A 16,817-nucleotide genomic window follows, 5' to 3' on the forward strand; every position below is an offset into this window, starting at 1 on the left:
GAAGCTACCGGCTGAGGCCGGAGCCGCCACCACCTCCATGAGGGGCTCCCTCCCACACCTCAGGGTAAGAACCTAACGGAAGGGCTTGGCTTGGGGGCGTGGAGGAGGCTGTGTTGGTGAGGTAGGATGGGGGTGATGGGAAGGGAGTTGATGCCTAATCTCGTGCATTGGAACTAACCCAGTGGGGTGGGCAGGCTGGGGGAATTGAGACAGATGACTGTTACTGGCTGTGGTGCCGGCCTGGACCCAGAACCAGTTGGAGGCCAATGGGGGCTATGACAGTCCACCTCTCCAGCTGAGAGCGGGTGAGAGACGTCAGCCTGGGGACAGCAGTCAAGGGTGGTACCGCAGGCTCTGCCTGGCAGCCCGGACTGCCAGAGGAGTTTGGGGGCTATCTTTGCTCAGAGGCAGAAGAATCAGAGAAAGGGGAATGCGCCTAATGGGAGGGTCCCTGGGTGTCAGCTGCTGGGTTGCTCAGCTGCTCCTATGCCCGGGGTGAGCAGGGCAGCGAGTTTTTGCCAAGTAAGGGAAGGTGGGGGACACTATGGGGAGAGGAGAGGAAAGGGTCATTAAGATGTGGCACGTGCCTCCTCATGGATCGACTGGTTTGCAGTGGGCTCCGGCACCCTGTTCCCTGGGCCAGCTTGAGACTGGGACACTAAGTCCCCCTTTCTGGCCCCACTGAGGCCACTCCGGAGATTGAGCGTGCTCCCTCCTCAGCAGCCACCCTGCATTCCCAGCCCTGAACACAGGTTCCCAGTCTCAGCTCCACCCCCACTTCATCTCCGCTTCTCGTCCCAAGATGGGGGCTCTTGAATAGAGGAGCCAGTTTCTTCTCCCTCTCTGCGTACCCCCCTTCCCCAACCCCCATGCAGAGGCAGCCAAGAAAATGACTTGTCATGCTGGGGTGGGGGTTGGGGGTGGAGCTGGCGCCTGAGCTTAGCGCGCACACTCACACACACACTCACACACTGCGGCATACTGCAGCTGCCCGAGCGCCCCCCCTCCCCTCTGCCTCACTGCGGAGACACCTGCCCTCCTGCCCGCTCAGCCTCCACACCAAGGCCAGCCACCACCCCAGCACTGGCCATGGGAAGTGCCCCTCCTCCCCAGAGAGCCTTCTCCGAAGAGAAAAGAAAAACAAGCCAGTTCCCTTCTGTAGACCTGGGGGAGCAGAAGAGAGAAGCAGGGCTTTTTCTCAGGCCTAAAAAAGAGGGGTGCAGGGTATGTAGTTGCTCAGGGGTAGGGGCAGGGATAAGCTCTTATGACAGGACAGAAACTGGGATTACAGAAGTCTTGTGGTTATAGGCAGGGGACTGAGGAATGATGGACGGGGTGGGGGGCAGGAAGTGGAGGAAAGCGAATCAGTCTTTACGATGGATACTTCTCTTCCTGACCATTGTGGTTCGTTTGCGTGACCTTTTTGTGTGTGGGGAACTCTTGCCTGTCTAGATCCTAACTACTTAAGGCTGGCAACATCCTGGACCTTGATATTCCCTTGCCTGCCCACGTCCTGCCCCGGCTGCCTCTGAGATGGCTCTCCTCCTCTGAACTGACCCCAGAGTTTTCTGCAATTCCCAAGTACATAGAGGAGAACACTTGAACTCTTGCGCACTGCCCACCCTGCATGGGGTTTGGTCTTCTGACTGTGCGTAGTCCTCCCCAGCCCCTGAAGCTGCAACTGCAGCTCTGAGCTGCCAGGTCTGCCTGATCCTGGCGCCACAGTTCTTCCTCTTAATAAAGGCCCTTTTGCAGGCTCCCCGTGTGGGATCCCCAGAAAGAGGAGAGAGCTGGGTCACAGAAGGGATGCTAGGGGACAAATTATGAGCCCTCCTACCAATGTCCTCCAAGTAGCCCATTTCCCGGGCCGTCTAGTGGATTGTCTGTTTGTAAGGCCACTTTCACTCCCACAATTGGGAAGAGTGTGCGGGGAGGAGGGCCAGGAGTTAGGGCTGGCAATACTCTTCAGTATCTCTAACCTGTCACTTTCTTTATTTGTTGTATTGGTTGGTGTTTCATATGAGTCTGGAAAAGAGAAATAGGGGACTTGGGGATCTCTTCTCTTTCTCCATGGCCTGGGGAACATCTTGAATCTTTCCTTCCTTATATATCTATCTGTTTGTGAACCCCTCACTCTGTCTTGGTGGGAAAAGGCCCACAGGAGAGGGCAAGGATGACAGGAAAAACTGTTATAAGTAATGGGTCGTAGGGTAGTGAAATAGGCTTCTCTGGAGCTTTGGGGACATGAAGGCGAGGTGGGAGAGCAGCCATGAAACCTTTGGGGGTGGAAACGTGATTGCATGCCGGTGTATGAGTACAGGCTTGGCCGCTGAGGAACTAGAAATGAAGCTAGGAAGTTATAGTCCTATACCTGCTCTTTGAATTGTAAAACCCCAAATGCTTAGATTGCACAGGCATCTCTGAGTCCTCTGGAACAGGAATTCTGACTTGGGATCCAGGGTTGGAAAGGAAGGGGGAGTCTATGAAGCACTTTACAGAAGCTCCCATCTCCTTATTTCCAGACACTCCGCTGGCACAAAAGTCCAGGGAAGAGGCGAGCTGGTGAGGAGAAAGCTGAGTGTGGCTCATCCTCCCAGGAGCCCTCTCTCCAGCTGAGCCCCCTTTCCCCAGGCAGCACCAGGAGCTTAGTGCTCGAGAGGGACAAAAGCTTCTTGTCAACAGGGCAGCCTGAAGCGGGAGTTCCAGGCAGAGGGTGGGGGCTTGGGCAGCAGAGGATGTAGCAGATGAAGGGAAGGAGAGACAGCCAGTGTAGGAGAGGGGAGGTGGAAACCCTGCAGGAGAAGAGCTGGAGAAGCCAGTTCCTAGATTTTATAACGTTCAAGGTGGCAGGATCTAAGAGGAGTCCTGTTTCTCTTTTCCCTAAGCCCTATCCTCTGATAGTACAGTCTTTCTTCTGCCCCACGTAATGCCTCTCCATGTTAGTCTATGCCTACTCTTATTTTTAAAAATTATTTTTATTTAACTTTTCTAGTTTGTTCAGGGAGACAGAGAGAGGGAAAGTGAGAAAGCAAGCCACCAGGTCCAGGACTTGAACTGCAATTGTTCCATGTGGGAGTCCAGTGCACTTAACCACCACCTCACCTGCCGGCTACCACCTACTCTTAATAATACAAATTCTTACATCTCTCCTTCAGGCCAGAGGACCCTCTGCCACCAGAGTGAGATCCTAGAGACCATCATCCTAGTAAACCCCAGTGCACACAGCATCAGCTCTGAGGTAAGCTCAGGGCCTGTGTCTTGCCAAGAAGGTCTGCTGTAAGGGCTATAACCTACTTTTGCCAGTCCTGACACTTTAAAGCCAGAAATTTCTCTCTTTGCCATCTAGGCTGATATATAATTCACAGCCCCACTCTGAAGGTATTTGGGGGGAACTCCAGAAGAGAGCACATCCCAGCAGTACTGAGGGGAACACCAACAACGTTCCATGCCCTTCCCTACATCTGCACTGCTCTCCTTCCCTTTCAGGTTCACCATCTCCTCTGTAGCCCATCAGCTCACAAACTACTGATCTTGAGCGGGCAAAGCTTAGAGCCTGCAGGAGACCTCATCCTACAGAGTGGCACCTACTCCTACCAAAACTTTGCCCAGGTCCTTCACAACCCAGAGGTAAGTTCCATGCTCTAGTGTCTGGGGAGGAAAGTGATATGGGGCAGGACTAAAGCTGTGAGGAGGGAACTAAGGAAAGGAAAATCTTGCATTGTTTGACCAGAGGGCCCTGGCAGAAAGATAGGCATTTACCTTAGGAAGAGGTGATGATTAGGGGATTGAATCTGAGTCAGGTAAATACAACCCAATGACCTGATCAGGCTTCTATCTTCATTCCTCTAGATTGCCCAGTTGCTCAGCAATAGAGACCCTGGGATCCAGGCCTTCCTCACCGCAAGCCACCAGGTCCAGGACTTGAACTGCAATTGTTCCATGTGGGAGTCCAGTGCACTTAACCACCACCTCACCTGCCGGCTACCACCTACTCTTAATAATACAAATTCTTACATCTCTCCTTCAGGCCAGAGGACCCTCTGCCACCAGAGTGAGATCCTAGAGACCATCATCCTAGTAAACCCCAGTGCACACAGCATCAGCTCTGAGGTAAGCTCAGGGCCTGTGTCTTGCCAAGAAGGTCTGCTGTAAGGGCTATAACCTACTTTTGCCAGTCCTGACACTTTAAAGCCAGAAATTTCTCTCTTTGCCATCTAGGCTGATATATAATTCACAGCCCCACTCTGAAGGTATTTGGGGGGAACTCCAGAAGAGAGCACATCCCAGCAGTACTGAGGGGAACACCAACAACGTTCCATGCCCTTCCCTACATCTGCACTGCTCTCCTTCCCTTTCAGGTTCACCATCTCCTCTGTAGCCCATCAGCTCACAAACTACTGATCTTGAGCGGGCAAAGCTTAGAGCCTGCAGGAGACCTCATCCTACAGAGTGGCACCTACTCCTACCAAAACTTTGCCCAGGTCCTTCACAACCCAGAGGTAAGTTCCATGCTCTAGTGTCTGGGGAGGAAAGTGATATGGGGCAGGACTAAAGCTGTGAGGAGGGAACTAAGGAAAGGAAAATCTTGCATTGTTTGACCAGAGGGCCCTGGCAGAAAGATAGGCATTTACCTTAGGAAGAGGTGATGATTAGGGGATTGAATCTGAGTCAGGTAAATACAACCCAATGACCTGATCAGGCTTCTATCTTCATTCCTCTAGATTGCCCAGTTGCTCAGCAATAGAGACCCTGGGATCCAGGCCTTCCTCACCGTGTCCTGCTTAGGGGAGGGTGATTGGAGCCACTTGGGACTGTCCAGTTCCCAAGAGACCTTGCACCTCCGGCTAAACCCTGAGCCCACGCTGCCCACCATGGATGGTGTGGCTGAGTTCTCCGAGTACGTCTCTGAGACTGTGGATGTGCCATCCCCCTTTGACCTGCTAGAGCCCCCAACCTCAGGGGGCTTCCTCAAGCTCTCCAAGCCTTGCTGCTACATCTTCCCAGGTGGCCGCGGGGATTCTGCCCTCTTTGCTGTCAATGGTTTCAACATCCTGGTGGATGGTGGCTCTGATCGCAAGTCCTGTTTCTGGAAGCTGGTGCGGCACCTGGACCGCATTGACTCAGTGTTGCTCACGCACATTGGAGCAGACAACCTTCCGGGCATCAATGGACTCCTGCAGCGCAAAGTGGCAGAGCTAGAAGAAGAGCAGTCCCAGGGTTCTAGCAGCTACAGCGACTGGGTGAAGAACCTCATTTCCCCGGAGCTTGGAGTTGTCTTCTTTAATGTGCCCGACAAGCTGCGGCTGCCTGATGCCTCCCGGAAGGCCAAGCGCAGCATTGAGGAGGCCTGCCTCACTCTGCAACACCTAAACCGATTGGGCATCCAGGCCGAGCCTCTGTACCGTGTGGTCAGCAACACCATTGAGCCGCTGACTCTCTTCCACAAAATGGGTGTGGGCCGGCTGGACATGTATGTCCTCAACCCTGTCAAGGACAGCAAGGAGATGCAGTTCCTCATGCAAAAGTGGGCAGGCAATAGTAAAGCCAAGACAGGCATTGTGCTGGCCAATGGGAAGGAGGCAGAGATCTCAGTGCCCTACCTGACCTCTATCACTGCTCTTGTGGTCTGGCTACCAGCCAACCCCACTGAGAAGATAGTGCGTGTGCTTTTTCCAGGAAATGCTCCCCAGAACAAGATCTTGGAGGGCCTGGAAAAGCTTAGGCACCTGGACTTCCTGCGTTACCCTGTGGCCACACAGAAGGACCTGGCTGCTGGGGCTGTGCCTGCCAACCTCAAACCCAGCAAAATCAAACAGCGGGCTGACAGCAAGGAGAGCCTCAAAGCCACTACCAAGACAGTTGTGAGCAAGCTGGCTAAACGGGAGGAGGTAGCAGAAGAGGGAGCCAAGGAGGCCCGCTCAGAGCTGGCCAAGGAATTAGCCAAGACAGAGAAGAAGACAAAAGAGCCATCTGAGAAGCCCCCAGAGAAGCCTGCCAAGCCAGAGAGGGTGAGGACAGAGTCAAGTGAGGCACTGAAGGCCGAGAAGCGAAAGCTGATCAAGGACAAGGTTGGGAAGAAACACCTTAAAGAAAAGATATCAAAGCTGGATGAGAAAAAAGATAAGGAGAAAAAAGAGATCAAGAAAGAGAGGAAGGAGTTCAAGAAGGATGAGGGAAGGAAGGAGGAGAAGAAAGATGCCAAGAAGGAGGAAAAAAGGAAAGATACCAAATTTGAGGTCAAGAAGATTTCCAAGCCAGACCTGAAGCCCTTTACTCCTGAGGTCCGTAAGACCCTCTATAAAGCCAAGGCCCCTGGAAGAGTCAAAATGGACAAGAGCCGAGTTGCCCGTGGCGAGAAGGAGCTGTCTTCTGAGCCTCGGACACCCCCAGCCCAGAAGGGGGCTGTGCCACTCCCAGCAGTCAGTGGGCACAGAGAGCAGACCCTGTCCTCACCAGAGGACCTCACACAGGACTTTGAGGAGATGAAGCGTGAAGAGAGGGGTTTGCTGGCTGAACAGAGGGTCACAGGACTAGGAGAGAAAACCCTTCCTCCAGACACTACAGAGGAGGGCACCCCAAGTACAGCTATTCAAGGAACACCATCTGTCCCGGGGCTGGAGCAAGAAGAGCAGATGAGGAAAGAGAAAGAGGTTGTCTCAGATATCCTTGAGGAACAAAGTGGCAAGGACAGAGGCCCAGACTTGGCTGAAACAGAGGAGAAGAAAGATACCTGGGAGGAAAAGAAGCAGAAGGAAGCAGAGAGGCTCCCAGATAAAACAGAAGCCAGAGAGGAAAGTGAACCTGAGGTAAAAGAGGACGTGATAGAGAAGGCTGAGTTAGAGGAGATGGAGGAGGTGCACCCTTCAGACGAGGAGGAAGAGGAGGAGACAAAGGCTGAGGGATTTTACCAAAAGCATATGCAGGAAGCTTTGAAGGTGACTCCAAGGGGCAGAGAGGCCCTTGGGGCCAGGGAACTGGGATTCCAGGGCAAGGCCCCTGAGAAGGAGACCTCATCATTCCTAAGCAGCCTGGCCACACCTGCAGGAGCCACTGAGCACGTCTCTTACATCCAGGATGAGACAATTCCTGGCTACTCAGAGACTGAGCAGACCATCTCAGATGAGGAGATCCATGATGAGCCAGAGGAGCGCCCAGCTCCACCCAGATTCCCTACAAGTATGTATGACCTCTCTGGACCTGAAGGTCCTGGCCCCTTTGAAGCCAGCCAGCCTGCGGATAGCACTGCTCCAGTCACCTCCGGCAAGGGCTATGGTGCACCAGAGACTGAACTCACCTACCCCCCCAACATGGTGGCTGCTCCTTTGGCTGAAGAGGAACACGTGTCCTCAGCCACCTCAATCACTGAGTGTGACAAGCTTTCTTCATTTGCTACTTCAGTGGCTGAGGACCAGTCTGTGGCTTCACTCACAGCTCCCCAGACAGAGGAGACAGGCAAGAGCTCCTTACTGCTTGATACAGTCACAAGCATTCCCTCCTCCCGCACTGAAGCAACTCAGGGCTTGGACTATGTGCCCTCAGCTGGTACCATCTCACCCACCTCCTCACTGGAAGAGGACAAGGGCTTCAAATCACCACCCTGTGAGGATTTCTCTGTGACCGGGGAGTCAGAGAGGAGAGGAGAGGCTGCAGGGAGAGGCCTTCCTGAAGAGAGAGCCGTGGAAGAGGAAAAGGAGGAGAGGGTAAAGGTACAGATATCCGAGAAACTTAGCGGTCAATATGGAACTCCAGTGTTTGGTACCCCAGGCCATGCCTTACATCCAGGAGAACCAGCCCTTGGAGAGGGAGAAGAACGGTGCCTCAGCCCAGACGACAGCACAGTGAAAATGGCCTCTCCTCCACCATCTGGCCCACCCAGTGCCACCCACACACCCTTTCATCAGTCCCCAGTGGATGAAAAGTCCGAGCCCCAGGACTTTGAAGAAGCAGATTCCTGGGGAGACACCAAGCGCACACCAGGTGTGGGCAAGGAAGATGTTGCAGAGGAGACTGTCAAGCCAGAACCTGAAAAGAGCACATTAGAGAAGGAGAGGAAGGTGTCTCCTCCCAGGAGCCCCCAAACCCAGGAAGGACCTGTCAGCATCATTGGGGGACATACAGGCTGTACCATTCAGCTGTTGCCGGAGCAGGACAAAGCAATAGTCTTTGAGACTATGGAGGCAGGAGAGCCCACAGTTCCAATTCTGGGAGCAGACTCTCTTCCCAGAGATTTGGGGCCATCACTCCAAGAACCTGGTGAACCCCAGAAAGATGAGGTGCTCCAGTTTCCTGATCAAAGCCTCTCTCCTGAAGATGGAGAGTCTCTCTCTGTCCTTAGTGTGGTCTCCCCAGACACTGCCAAACAAGAGTGTACTTCTAGGTCCCCCTGTGGCCTGACAGAACAGCAGCTACACAGAGGTCTTTGGCCAGAGGTGTCTCCAGAAGACACCCAGTCCCTTTCTCTTTCAGAAGGGAGTCCTAGCAAAGAGACCTCTCTGGATATCTCTTCTAAACAGCTCTCTCCAGAAAATCTTGGCACCCTCCAGTTTGGGGAATTAAGCCTTGGAAAGGAAGAAAAGGGGCCTCTGATGCAGGCTGAGGACACCTCTCACCACCTAGCTCCCATGTCTGTTCCAGAGCCCCAGGCAGCCATGGTATCACCTCCCACAGATGAGACCACTGGGTACTCTGCACAGGCAGGTGTCACAGATGAGAGCCCTGACAGAAAATTACCTGCCAGCTGCTCTCATTCTACTCTCTCAGGAGATGAGAAGCACTCACCCAGGGCGATCTCAAGCCCTGGTGAACACATTCTGACATCTGACAGCTCCGTGACCAAGAGTCCTGAGTCTTTGCCAAGCCCTGCCATGGAGGACATTGCCATGGAGTGGGAGGGTAAAGTTCCAGATTTGGAAGGAAGGGCCCCAGAACAAAAGGACAATGAACTTGAGCTAAAAGATGATGTGCCACAGCAGAAGGACAAAACTCAGGAGCAGAAGGATACAGCTAGTCATCAGAAAGATGAGGTGCTGGAAGAAATCAACAAGGCTGGGGAACAGCAGGGTCAGGGTTTCCAGCAAAAAGACACAGCCCTGGAACTGAAGGAAAAGATCCCAGAAGAGAAGGACAAAGTCTTAGGACAAATGATCACAGTCCCAGAACAGAAAGACCAGGTACTGGAACCAAAAGACAGAGACTTAGAACAAAAAGGCGCAGCCTTGGAACAAAAGGACATGGGCCTGGAACCAAAAGACAAAAACTTAGAACAAAAAGAAAGAGACTTAGAACAAAAAGACAGGGTCCTGGAAGAGAAGGATAAGACCTCAGAAAAGAAAGACAAAGTCTTAGAACAAAAAGTCCAAGACTTTGAACATAAAGACAAAGTTCCAGAGGACAAAGTCCCTGAACTGGAGAGGAAGGCCCTAGAAGAGACCTACAAAACCTCTGAGCAGAAAGACAAAGCCCAGCAACAGAAGGATAAGGTCTTAGGAGAGAAGGATCAAGCCTTAGGAGAAGAATTAGGACAGAAGAACGAAGCCCTGGAACAAAACAATAAAGCTGCTGAACAGAAAGATAAGTCTCTGGAAAAGGAAGATCAGACTCATGGGCAGGACAGCTTAGTGCAGGAGAAACCCATGAAACTAAAGATGGAGGAAAAATCCCCAGAAAAGATGAAGACCAAAGCTCTGGGACTGGAGGAGAGCGCAGTGCAGGAAAGCAAGGCCCAAGAGCAGGAAGAGAAGTACTGGAAGGAGCAGGAAACAGTCCAGGAGTGGCAAGAAACATCTCCAACCAGAGGGGAGCCAGCTGGAGAACAGAAAGAGCCTGCCCCAGCGTGGGAGGACACATCTGAGCAGGAGGACAGGTATTGGAGGGGCAGAGAAGATGTGGCCCTGGAACAGGACACATACTGGAGGGAGCTGAGCTGTGAGCGGAAGGTCTGGTTTCCTCATGAGCTGGATAGCCAGGGGACCCGCCCAAGGTACACTGAGGAACGAGAGAGCACTTTCCTTGATGAGGGGCCAGATGATGATCAGGAAGTACCTCCCTTGGAACACACACCCCGGAGCCCCTGGACCTCAGACTTCAAGAATTTCCAGGAGTCCTCACCACAGAAAGGGTTAGAGGTGGAGCGCTGGCTCGCTGAGTCACCAGTTGGGCTGCCTCCAGAGGAAGAGGACAAACTTGCCCGCTCTCCTTTTGAAATCATCTCCCCTCCAACCTCTCCACCTGAGATGGTTGGACAGAGGGTTTCTCCAGCCCCAGGACAAGAGAGCCCTATCCCAGAGCCTAAGCCCATGCCTCCTATGAGGAACGAACCCACTACTCCCTCATGGCTGGCTGATATCCCACCATGGGTGCCCAAGGACAGACCCTTGCCCCCTGCTCCCCTCTCCCCAGCTCCAGCTCCCCCGACACCTGCCCCAGAGCCACACACTCCTGCATCCTTCTCCTGGGGCACAGCAGAGTATGACAGTGTGGTGGCTGCAGTGCAGGATGGAGCAGCTGAGTTGGAAGGTGGACCATACTCCCCCCTGGGGAAGGACTACCGTAAGGCTGAAGGGGAAAGGGAAGAAGAAGGTGGGACTGGGGCACCTGATGGCAGCCCACACAGCTCAAAGGTTCCAGACACCAGCGAGAGCTGTACTACCAGAGAGCCTGAGCAGACTGAGCCAGAGGAGAGGGAGCCCACGCCCTATCCTGATGAGAGAAGCTTTCAGTATGCAGACATCTACGAGCAGATGATGCTTACTGGGCTTGGCCCTGCGTGCCCTACCAGAGAGCCTCCACTCGGAGCTGCTGGGGATTGGCCCCTTCGCCTCTCAACCAAAGAGGAGGCTGCCGGACGAAACACATCAGCAGAAAAGGAGCTTTCATCTCCTGTCTCGCCCAAGAGCCTCCAATCTGACACTCCAGCCTTCAGCTATGCAGCCCTGGCAGGACCCACTGTACCCCCTAGGCAGGAGCCTAAGCCAGGGCCGGGTGTGGAGCCCAGCCTCGTCCCACCTGCAGTACCCCCTCGTGCTCCTATCCCTCTGAGCAAAGGTCCAAGCCCCCCTCTCAATGGTAACATCCTGAGCTGCAGTCCAGAGAGGAGGACCCCATCACCCAAGGAATCAGGCCGGCCTCACTGGGATGACAGTACTAGTGACTCAGAGTTGGAGAAGGGGGCTCGGGAACAGCCAGAGAAAGAGGCCCAGTCCCCAAGCCCCCCTCACCCCATCCCTTCAGGGCCCTCCACATTGTGGCCAGAAACTGAGGCACACACCACCCCTTCCTCGGACTCACACCTGGGCCCTGCCCGACCCAGCCTGGACTTCCCTGCTTCAGCCTTTGGCTTCTCTTCCTTGCAGCCAGCTCCCCCACAGCTGCCCTCTCCAGCTGAACCCCGCTCGGCACCTTGTGGCTCCCTTGCCTTCTCTGGGGACCGAGCTCTGGCTCTGGCTCCGGGACCCCCAACCAGAGCCCGGCATGATGAGTATCTGGAAGTGACCAAGGCCCCCAGCCTGGACTCCTCTCTACCCCAACTCCCATCACCCAGCTCTCCCGGGGCCCCTCTCCTCTCCAATCTGCCACGACCAGCCTCACCAGCCTTGTCTGAAGGCTCCTCCTCTGAGGCCACCACACCTGTGATTTCAAGTGTGGCTGAGCGCTTCCCTCCAGGCCTGGAGGCTACAGAACAGGAATCTGGAGGAATGGAACCAGCTGCCCGCAGCCTCTGGGACCTCACTCCTCTGAGCCCAGCACCCCCTGCATCGCTGGACTTGGCCCCAGCTCCGGCTCCGAGCCTGCCTGTAGACCTGGATGATGGCACCCTGCCCTGCCGCCTGGAGTGCTCAGGGGAAGCCACCAAGAAGCCAAGCCCCTTCCAGGATCCCTCTGGGGACTGTGCAGCCAATGGCCCAACTGAAACCAGCCCCAAACCTCTAGGTCCTACCCCAGCCAGAGCTGAGAAAGAGGCTGAGGTCTGTCCTGCCTGGGAACGTGGGGCCTGGCCAGAGGGAGCCGAGAGGAGCTCCCGGCCTGACACACTACTCTCCCCTGAGCAGCCACTGTGTCCTGGAGGGGGCTCTGGTGGCCCACCCAGCAGTGTTTCTCCTGAGGTTGAGGCTGGGCCTCAGGGATGTGCTGCTGATCCCCGGCACCACCGTGGGGAGCTCTCCCCATCCTTCCTAAACCCACCTCTGCCCCCATCTACAGATGACAGTGACCTCTCAACTGAGGAAGCTCGGCTGGTGGGAAGAGGGGGACGGCGCCGGGCAGGAGGACCAGGGGCCTCAGGGGGACCATGCCCTGTGGCTGATGAGACACCCCCGACATCAGCCAGTGACTCAGGCTCCTCACAGTCAGATTCTGATGTCCCGCCAGAAACTGAAGAGTGTCCATCCATCACAGCTGAGGCAGCCCTCGACTCAGATGAAGATGGGGACTTCCTTCCTGTGGACAAAGCTGGGGGCATCAGTGGAACTCACCATCCCAGGCCCGGCCACGACCCGCCCCCTATCCCCCAGCCAGATCCTCGCCCATCCCCTCCTCGCCCTGATGTGTGCATGGCTGACCCTGAGGGGCTCAGCTCAGAGTCTGGGAGGGTAGAAAGGCTACGGGAGAAGGAGAAGGTACAAGGGCGAGTAGGACGCAGGCCCCCAGGCAGGGCCAAGCCAGCGTCCCCTGCACGGCGTCTGGATCTTCGGGGAAAACGCTCACCCACTCCTGGTAAAGGGCCAACAGATCGAACATCCCGGGCCCCACCCCGACCTCGCAGCACTCCAAGCCAGGTCCCCCCAGCAGAGGAAAAGGATGGACACAGCCCCATGTCCAAAGGCCTAGTCAACGGACTGAAGGCAGGACCGAGTAAGTATAACATGAAAAGCACCAAGAAGCCAAGCCCCTTCCAGGATCCCTCTGGGGACTGTGCAGCCAATGGCCCAACTGAAACCAGCCCCAAACCTCTAGGTCCTACCCCAGCCAGAGCTGAGAAAGAGGCTGAGGTCTGTCCTGCCTGGGAACGTGGGGCCTGGCCAGAGGGAGCCGAGAGGAGCTCCCGGCCTGACACACTACTCTCCCCTGAGCAGCCACTGTGTCCTGGAGGGGGCTCTGGTGGCCCACCCAGCAGTGTTTCTCCTGAGGTTGAGGCTGGGCCTCAGGGATGTGCTGCTGATCCCCGGCACCACCGTGGGGAGCTCTCCCCATCCTTCCTAAACCCACCTCTGCCCCCATCTACAGATGACAGTGACCTCTCAACTGAGGAAGCTCGGCTGGTGGGAAGAGGGGGACGGCGCCGGGCAGGAGGACCAGGGGCCTCAGGGGGACCATGCCCTGTGGCTGATGAGACACCCCCGACATCAGCCAGTGACTCAGGCTCCTCACAGTCAGATTCTGATGTCCCGCCAGAAACTGAAGAGTGTCCATCCATCACAGCTGAGGCAGCCCTCGACTCAGATGAAGATGGGGACTTCCTTCCTGTGGACAAAGCTGGGGGCATCAGTGGAACTCACCATCCCAGGCCCGGCCACGACCCGCCCCCTATCCCCCAGCCAGATCCTCGCCCATCCCCTCCTCGCCCTGATGTGTGCATGGCTGACCCTGAGGGGCTCAGCTCAGAGTCTGGGAGGGTAGAAAGGCTACGGGAGAAGGAGAAGGTACAAGGGCGAGTAGGACGCAGGCCCCCAGGCAGGGCCAAGCCAGCGTCCCCTGCACGGCGTCTGGATCTTCGGGGAAAACGCTCACCCACTCCTGGTAAAGGGCCAACAGATCGAACATCCCGGGCCCCACCCCGACCTCGCAGCACTCCAAGCCAGGTCCCCCCAGCAGAGGAAAAGGATGGACACAGCCCCATGTCCAAAGGCCTAGTCAACGGACTGAAGGCAGGACCGAGTAAGTATAACATGAAAAGTGGGAAAGGTTGTGGTTTGGGGCTGGTTGTGGGCTGGTCCAGAAGTGGGAGGGAGGGGAAGGTTGCCAAAAGCATTCTACTTTTCCTCTACAACAAGTCCTGCTTGTCTCTACAGTGACCTTGGGTTCTAAGGGTGGCTCCGGTCCCCCTGTATATGTGGATCTCGCCTATATCCCGAATCATTGCAGTGGCAAGACTGCTGACCTTGACTTCTTCCGTCGAGTGCGTGCATCCTACTATGTGGTCAGTGGGAATGATCCTGCCAATGGCGAGCCAAGCCGGGCTGTGCTGGACGCCCTGCTAGAGGGCAAGGCCCAGTGGGGGGAGAATCTTCAGGTGAGTTGCAACAAGTAGTATGCCAGGAAGTAGGCTAGTCAAAGCTCACTGAGAGGCAGTAGTGGAACACAGTCCCTGTTCTTCAAAGGACAGAGACCTCTCTGTGGGCAGCAGGGCTGCTTCTGAGGCCATCAGGTGCCCCTCCCCCTGCAGCTTCCCCCTCATGTTCTCACATCAGGCATGTCTTGTCTCTTGCCCAGGTGACTCTGATTCCTACTCATGACACAGAGGTGACTCGTGAGTGGTACCAGCAGACTCATGAGCAGCAGCAGCAACTGAACGTCCTGGTCCTAGCCAGCAGCAGCACCGTGGTCATGCAGGATGAGTCCTTCCCAGCCTGCAAGATCGAGTTCTGAAAGAAGCACCCTCCCTTCCCCAAGGAACTGCTCCCCCAGCTCCTTTAGAGAATGGCTACTGCTGAGTCCTCTGGGGTGGAGGGAGATGGGAGCTAGGGGTGGGGGAAGTGCAGATGTCTTGTTGGGAGGGACTTGGGGATTCAATGGGAGCAGTTGTCTCTCCCCCTCATGCATTTCTTAGAGAGGTCTCAAAATCCGAAGTAACAGGGATAGGATAGAGGGAGGGGACAAACTTAGGACAGGAGGACCTCTGATGCTTGAGAATCCTGGAATGATACCCTCTCCTCGCACTGCCACATGCTGGTACTGGATGGGGAGTGAGGATGGGTCTCAGAGAGCAACCTCTTCCCTCATGAGGGAGACTGTATTCCCAACCCCAGGAATCTCTTTATTTTGATCTATTTATTATTTAGCATTCTGGGAAAGACTTCCAATAGTAATTTATGTGACCTGGGGGCAGGATACTGTCAGTGAGGTGCCCAGAGCTGCGCCCTTTCCTCCATCTCCCATCTCCTTACCCACCAGGGTCTGGGTTCTAGCAGGGGCCTGGGGGTATACCGCTGCTACACTGTCCTACTGCTTCCTTCAGTATCTGAATGTCTCAATCCAAAACTTGAAGCTCTTTAGACCAACAGACTGGTAAGAGGAGAAAGGAGCTTATCTCCCAGCCCCTGCTTCATTCACATCCCAGGGCTGTGCCCAGACCAGGCCTACTGGGCAGCATAAAAGGGCAAGGAGAGCCCAGCCCCAATCCCAGAATCCTTTCAAGTTCCTTGACCTTTTAAAGTTTTCACCCACCCCATTCTAATTATCCTGATCCCTTCTCATCTCCTGCTTGGCTTCTCTGCATGTGGTCATCTGCTGTGGCCTGGTGTGTAATGGGTTAAAAATAAGCCACTGCCTGACACCCCAACATTTGACACCCCAGCAACGTGTGACTCCCCTGACATTTCCACTATGCCATCCTGCAGCTGAAATGGGAATGCTGGCTGCCTCTCCAAACCCAGACTCTCAGACAGAGGATCTGGAAAGTGGGGGCCAGGCCAGAGGACTTGGGGATACTGAGGGAGGAAGAAAAGAGAAAGATGAAGCTGAGCAACAGCTTAACTCATACAGAGTGAAATGAAAAGAGTCTGAAAATAGCTCCCCAAGAGAAGACCTCACCCCAAGCAAGCCAGTGAGCAGCCCTGCCAGACTACTGCTGGACTCAGAAACCCAGACGCTAATAGTCATCTGGGCTCGCCTTCTCTGCCAACGACTGGGAAACCAACATGAGCCCACCTGTGTTCTTCCTAGCTCCCACCCTCCCTGTGCTGCTGTGCTCTGCTCCTCCCTACTCTTCCCTGCTATAGTTCCCAGATGCTGTAATGGAGCCGCCTCCAACTCTAACAATAAATCAAGTTCATTGCAGATGGGGCAGTACTGCTTAGGGTTTTTCTGACTCTACACTTCACTTGGTTGCTGGGCCCTAGCTTCCACATCTCTGTTTCAACCAGCATTATCAGTGATCTCAAAGACTTTGATCCCTTTGATTACTGGAAGCAGTTCCAAGACTCAGAAGAGCCATAGAACCTAGGGTGGGTGAAGAGAGAAAAAGGCAAAAAGAGTCAGGATGATTTCTGAAAAATGAGGATGCCCGAGTATGGAGAATAGGAGCGTAGGGTGGGCACACACATTTGGTTTGGAAGAGGAAGCAAAGACAGGGGAGCTTCTGGGATGAGGACCTGCATTTAAGGGACCAAATAAACAGGATTAGACACTGGCCAGAGGAATACCAAAGAGGTAAGAAATTAGGAGCCCTAAGAGATCTAGAATCTTTTGAGGTTGGGAATACCTCTCATTGTACAATTGGGATTTTCATGGAGCAATGCATGTGTATACATGGCAAGGGCATGTTCTTGCCCTCACAGTGTTCAGGGCTCTCCCAATGTAAAGATGTTAAGAAGGCAGAGATAGGGTACATAACTTTTTTGTGTCAATGCCTCCCGATGCTCCAAGTATTGGAGTGAAAAACAGAGGGTGATTCCAAGGATTTGGCAAGACAGTATGTACCCTCTGGTGCTTTACAGAACCAGAGCCCCTTTCTACCTTCCATTACACCCAACACTTTACTCATTAAAGACATCTGGGTATAGTGGGCTGACTGCTACAGGGACCTCCTGGGATGGCTGATCTCTTATTTATATAGCCCATTTCTGCTCAACTCCAGTGGCTTTTTTTTTTTTTTTTTTTTT

At 54.5% G+C, this 16,817-nt stretch overlaps 1 protein-coding gene across 3 annotated transcripts in view; it reads left to right on the forward strand.

Moving 5' to 3' along the window:
* Window positions 1-15,993, forward strand: part of MAP1A (microtubule associated protein 1A) — a 23,213-nt gene extending 7,220 nt beyond the window's left edge. Inside the window, exons 1-6 of one of the 3 annotated variants that reach the window (XM_006162852.1) lie at window positions 4,030-4,110; window positions 4,359-4,499; window positions 4,722-11,870; window positions 12,894-13,872; window positions 14,007-14,227; window positions 14,428-15,993. In XM_006162852.1, the coding sequence (XP_006162914.1) occupies window positions 4,872-11,870; window positions 12,894-13,872; window positions 14,007-14,227; window positions 14,428-14,583 (8,355 nt within the window). In that variant the 5' untranslated portion in view covers window positions 4,030-4,110; window positions 4,359-4,499; window positions 4,722-4,871 and the 3' untranslated portion in view covers window positions 14,584-15,993. Of the gene's footprint in view, window positions 1-3,155; window positions 3,239-3,486; window positions 3,628-4,029; window positions 4,111-4,358; window positions 4,500-4,721; window positions 12,850-12,893; window positions 13,873-14,006; window positions 14,228-14,427 lie in introns of those variants that run through there. The other 2 variants (XM_006162854.1, XM_006162853.1) reach the window with 2 other exon arrangements.
* Window positions 15,994-16,817: the final 824 nt, after the last annotated feature.

This window comes from Tupaia chinensis, unplaced genomic scaffold, assembly GCF_000334495.1.
Source record: "Tupaia chinensis unplaced genomic scaffold, TupChi_1.0 Scaffold141044_1, whole genome shotgun sequence".
NCBI lineage: Eukaryota > Metazoa > Chordata > Mammalia > Scandentia > Tupaiidae > Tupaia > Tupaia belangeri.